The sequence below is a fragment of the Scardinius erythrophthalmus genome (assembly GCF_964197995.2).
Source record: "Scardinius erythrophthalmus genome assembly, chromosome: 19".
NCBI lineage: Eukaryota > Metazoa > Chordata > Actinopteri > Cypriniformes > Leuciscidae > Scardinius > Scardinius erythrophthalmus.
The window spans coordinates 2,348,916-2,354,750 of record NC_138239.1 but is presented as its reverse complement, the minus strand read 5'-3'; the positions used below and the strand labels follow the sequence as shown (position 1 = coordinate 2,354,750).

The 5,835-nt window shown below is 42.0% G+C and overlaps 1 protein-coding gene across 1 annotated transcript in view; it reads left to right on the top strand.

Annotated features, from left to right (window-relative positions):
* The first annotated feature begins 377 nt into the window (after positions 1-377).
* Positions 378-5,835, top strand: part of dnajc17 (DnaJ (Hsp40) homolog, subfamily C, member 17) — a 72,402-nt gene continuing 66,944 nt past the window's right edge. Inside the window, exon 1 of the mRNA XM_081348042.1 lies at positions 378-599. Coding sequence (XP_081204168.1) covers positions 522-599 — 78 coding nt within the window. The 5' untranslated portion in view covers positions 378-521. The remainder of the gene's footprint in view (positions 600-5,835) is intronic.

The following is a 5,835-nucleotide window of genomic DNA, read 5'->3' as shown; positions in this document are numbered from 1 at the left end:
CTTTTCACTGCAACTGTACTTTTCACACTATTTATTTATTTATTTATTTATTTATTTATTTATTTATTTCATTGCTGGCTTATTTTAGGGAAAGTGTAGTGAATAAGAGACCTTCAAGAGACCAACATCCCTGGCTCACAGAAGGTTGCTGTTAGGTTTAAAGAAGCCCTTAAAACCATGTTTATCTATATTATCTATATTATTATTATTTTGATTGTTATTAATCGTGAATAAATCTAAAGCTTTTGAGACTATTATTTTGTGTTATTGAAAATGGGAGGGGGGTGCCCTTTTTTTAGTTTCAGCACATGCCCCTCAAAAAGTCTGTGCACGGCCCTGGTCCATATGTAAATGAGATCCGCGCGCACTTGTCCATCCAGCGCTGAAGGGGGCGCTGCGCTCCTCTCGCACTCACACACCGGCAGACTGACGGTCACACTGAAGAAGTCTTCAAACTACCGCTGAGGAGCTCAAGGATATTAATTTTACGCGTTTATTGTTTTATTTAGTGAAATTAAATCATGACGTCAACAAAGGAGCTTTTAGAGATGGATCTTTACGCTTTATTGGGGATTGAATCGACAGCAACAGAGAAACAGGTGCGTTAGTCTGAGAGCTGCATTCATTAGCATCGCTGCACACGTCAATACATAATACATAAATCAGATATTAATTATGATGAATGAAAATATACACAATAACAATCAAACAACAGTATAACAGTATCGTCTCTGTCACAGGTTGGGCTTATAGAGGGGATGTTTGATGTCCAGAATGAAACTGAAGTGTTTACATGTCAAATTACTCACGGATTATTAATTATTTAGTTCAGGTCATGTTCAGTATTTTATATTTCTTCTAGGTCATGTTTAGTATTTTATTTTTCGTCTACAACAAGTTTATAATGACATACTTTTGAGTATTTTATATAATCATTTTAAAAACAGTTTTAGACATAATAAAGAATCATATCGCCTGTGTTGATGATTGATTTCAGCAAGAAAACACAGATGTTGAAGGCAGGACAGAAGTTTCGATGTTTAATATTGTCCACAGTGAAGTTATTTTGAGTTATTGATGTTTTCGAGGAGTGTGTGTGTGTGTGTGTGTGTGTGTGTGTGTGTGTGTGTGTGTGTGTGTGTGTGTGTGCTGGTGATCGGCAGGTGGCGCTGCAGTCCAGCAAACGAGGCCCAATATATAAACTTATTATTTAAAATGTTTGTTATGTAAATATAAATCTATTACATGTGATTATATATATATATATATATATATATATATATATATATATCAATAATTTTACTTATAAATATATATATATATATATATATATATATATATATATATATATATATATATATATATATATAAATTGTTTGGTTTTGAGGTGAATTATGACGTGTCTTGGTCTTCTTATACATATTTATTATTTTATTTGTAAAATTATAAATTTTTATTATAATTATCTAAATATTTATTTATATAAAACATTTTTTATTATAAATATATTACATAAAAATTAAATAGAATATATTAATAAAACATCAAATTAAAATATATAATGCCAAATATAATAATATATAAATATAATAAAAAGTAAATATATATGAAAAAGTTATCCTTCTTTTAGTTTTGAGGTGAATGATGAGATGAGCGTCTGAAGAACAAACACGCTCCTTTATAATGACTCTCACGCAACGATCCAGATCCTGCATTGAGTGCGTGTGGTTCAGTGGTTCTGTGGTTCAGTGGTTCAGTGGTTCTGTGGTTCAGTGGTTCAGTGGTTCAGTGGTTCTGTGGTTCAGTGGTTCTGTGGTTCAGTGGTTCTGTGGTTCAGTGGTTCAGTGGTTCTGTGGTTCTGTGGTTCAGTGGTTCAGTGGTTCTGTGGTTCTGTGGTTCAGTGGTTCTGTGGTTCAGTGGTTCTGTGGTTCTGTGGTTCTGTGGTTCTGTGGTTCTGTGGTTCAGTGGTTCTGTGGTTCAGTGGTTCTGTGGTTCTGTGGTTCAGTGGTTCAGTGGTTCAGTGGTTCTGTGGTTCAGTGGTTCTGTGGTTCTGTGGTTCTGTCGTTCAGTGGTTCTGTCGTTCAGTGGTTCAGTGGTTCAGTGGTTCTGTCGTTCAGTGGTTCTGTCGTTCAGTGGTTCAGTGGTTCAGTGGTTCAGTGGTTCAGTGGTTCTGTGGTTCAGTGGTTCTGTGGTTCAGTGGTTCAGTGGTTCAGTGGTTCTGTGGTTCTGTCGTTCAGTGGTTCTGTCGTTCAGTGGTTCAGTGGTTCAGTGGTTCTGTCGTTCAGTGGTTCTGTCGTTCAGTGGTTCAGTGGTTCTGTGGTTCAGTGGTTCTGTGGTTCTGTCGTTCAGTGGTTCTGTCGTTCAGTGGTTCAGTGGTTCAGTGGTTCTGTCGTTCAGTGGTTCTGTCGTTCAGTGGTTCAGTGGTTCTGTGGTTCTGTGGTTCTGTCGTTCAGTGGTTCTGTCGTTCAGTGGTTCAGTGGTTCAGTGGTTCTGTGGTTCTGTGGTTCTGTGGTTCAGTGGTTCAGTGGTTCAGTGGTTCTGTGGTTCTGTGGTTCAGTGGTTCAGTGGTTCTGTGGTTCAGTGGTTCTGTGGTTCTGTCGTTCAGTGGTTCTGTCGTTCAGTGGTTCAGTGGTTCTGTGGTTCAGTGGTTCTGTGGTTCAGTGGTTCAGTGGTTCAGTGGTTCAGTGGTTCTGTCGTTCAGTGGTTCAGTGGTTCAGTGGTTCAGTGGTTCTGTGGTTCTGTGGTTCAGTGGTTCAGTGGTTCAGTGGTTCAGTGGTTCAGTGGTTCTGTGGTTCTGTGGTTCAGTGGTTCTGTGGTTCTGTGGTTCAGTGGATCAGTGGTTCAGTGGTTCAGTGGTTCAGTGGTTCTGTGGTTCAGTGGTTCTGTGGTTCAGTGGTTCAGTGGTTCAGTGGTTCTGTGGTTCTGTGGTTCAGTGGTTCTGTGGTTCTGTGGTTCTGTCGTTCAGTGGTTCTGTGGTTCAGTGGTTCTGTGGTTCAGTGGTTCAGTGGTTCTGTGGTTCAGTGGTTCAGTGGTTCAGTGGTTCAGTGGTTCTGTCGTTCAGTGGTTCAGTGGTTCAGTGGTTCTGTCGTTCAGTGGTTCAGTGGTTCTGTGGTTCTGTGGTTCTGTGGTTCAGTGGTTCTGTGGTTCTGTGGTTCAGTGGTTCTGTGGTTCTGTGGTTCAGTGGTTCTGTGGTTCTGTGGTTCTGTCGTTCAGTGGTTCTGTCGTTCAGTGGTTCAGTGGTTCAGTGGTTCAGTGGTTCTGTCGTTCAGTGGTTCAGTGGTTCAGTGGTTCTGTCGTTCAGTGGTTCAGTGGTTCAGTGGTTCAGTGGTTCAGTGGTTCTGTGGTTCTGTGGTTCAGTGGTTCTGTGGTTCTGTGGTTCTGTCGTTCAGTGGTTCTGTCGTTCAGTGGTTCAGTGGTTCTGTGGTTCAGTGGTTCAGTGGTTCAGTGGTTCAGTGGTTCTGTCGTTCAGTGGTTCAGTGGTTCAGTGGTTCTGTCGTTCAGTGGTTCAGTGGTTCAGTGGTTCAGTGGTTCTGTGGTTCAGTGGTTCAGTGGTTCAGTGGTTCTGTGGTTCAGTGGTTCAGTGGTTCAGTGGTTCTGTGGTTCAGTGGTTCAGTGGTTCAGTGGATCAGTGGTTCTGTGGTTCAGTGGTTCTGTGGTTCTGTGGTTCAGTGGTTCAGTGGTTCAGTGGTTCAGTGGTTCTGTGGTTCTGTGGTTCAGTGGTTCTGTGGTTCTGTCGTTCAGTGGTTCAGTGGTTCTGTGGTTCTGTGGTTCTGTCGTTCAGTGGTTCAGTGGTTCAGTGGTTCTGTGGTTCAGTGGTTCAGTGGTTCAGTGGTTCAGTGGTTCAGTGGTTCAGTGGTTCAGTGGTTCAGTGGTTCTGTGGTTCAGTGGTTCAGTGGTTCAGTGGTTCTGTGGTTCAGTGGTTCAGTGGTTCAGTGGTTCAGTGGTTCAGTGGTTCAGTGGTTCAGTGGTTCTGTGGTTCTGTGGTTCTGTGGTTCAGTGGATCAGTGGTTCAGTGGTTCAGTGGTTCAGTGGTTCTGTGGTTCAGTGGTTCAGTGGTTCTGTGGTTCAGTGGTTCTGTGGTTCAGTGGTTCTGTGGTTCAGTGGTTCTGTGGTTCTGTCGTTCAGTGGTTCTGTCGTTCAGTGGTTCTGTCGTTCAGTGGTTCTGTCGTTCAGTGGTTCTGTCGTTCAGTGGTTCCGTGGTTCAGTGGTTCAGTGGCTCAGCGGTTCAGTGGTTCTGTCGTTGAGTGGTTCTGTCGTTCAGTGGTTCAGTGGCTCAGTGGCTCAGTGGTTCAGTGGTTCAGCGATTCAGTGGTTCTGTCGTTCAGTGGTTCTGTCGTTCAGTGGTTCAGTGGCTCAGTGGCTCAGTGGTTCAGTGGTTCTGTGGTTCAGTGGTTCAGTGGTTCTGTGGTTCTGTGGTTCAGTGGATCAGTGGTTCAGTGGTTCAGTGGTTCAGTGGTTCTGTGGTTCAGTGGTTCAGTGGTTCAGTGGTTCTGTGGTTCAGTGGTTCTGTGGTTCAGTGGTTCTGTGGTTCAGTGGTTCTGTGGTTCAGTGGTTCTGTGGTTCTGTGGTTCTGTCGTTCAGTGGTTCTGTCGTTCAGTGGTTCTGTCGTTCAGTGGTTCTGTCGTTCAGTGGTTCTGTCGTTCAGTGGTTCCGTGGTTCAGTGGTTCAGTGGCTCAGCGGTTCAGTGGTTCTGTCGTTGAGTGGTTCTGTCGTTCTGTGGTTCAGTGGCTCAGTGGCTCAGTGGTTCAGTGGTTCAGCGATTCAGTGGTTCTGTCGTTCAGTGGTTCTGTCGTTCAGTGGTTCAGTGGCTCAGTGGCTCAGTGGTTCAGTGGCTCAGCGGTTCAGTGGTTCAGTGGTTCAGTGGCTCAGCGGTTCAGTGGTTCCGTGGTTCAGTGGTTCAGTGGCTCAGCGGTTCAGTGGTTCAGTGGCTCAGCGGTTCAGTGGTTCAGTGGCTCAGCGGTTCAGTGGTTCCGTGGTTCAGTGGTTCAGTGGCTCAGCGGTTCAGTGGTTCAGCGATTCAGTGGTTCAGGATCTTCTAACTCAAGGTTTGCGGGTTCAATCCCAGTTCAGAGGCTTTATAGAGTTTCCATTTTCCCAGTTATTTGAATGAATGCTAAATGAATAGACTGGATAAAGACACCGTCTGACTTCTGTCGTAATGTTGACGAACACACACTACCAGCCAAAGTTTTGGATCAATATGATTTTAATGTTTTTAAAAGAAGTCTCTTCTGCTCACCAGAAGCATTTATTTGATTAAAAATACAAAAAATACAGTAATATTGTGAAATGTCACATGATCCTTCAGAAATCATTCTAATATGATCTGATGCTCAATAAACATTTATGATTATTATCAGTGTTGTACAGTAGTGTAAACTTTTTTTTAAACATTTATTTAGATTAAATTGAATCTTTTGTACATTATAACATTATAAATGTCTTTAACTTCTGATCAATATAATTCATCCTTGATGAATAAAAGTATTGATTTATTTATTTATTTCGCCCCAAAAAATAAAATAAATATTCTTACTGACCCCAAACTTTTGAACAGTAGTGTTTAATGTTACAAAAGCTTTTATTTCAGATAAATGCTGTTCTTTTGATCTTTCTATTCATCAAAGAATCCTGGAATAAAACTGTAAATAACTGTTTTCAACACTGATAATAATGATAAATGTTTATTGAGCATCAAAGCATCATATTAGAGTGATTTCTGAAGGATCATGTGACACCGAAGACTGGAGTAATGATGCTGAACATTCAGCTTTGATCACAGGAATAAATTACACTTTACTAGATATTCACATAGAGAACAGCTGATTTACACTG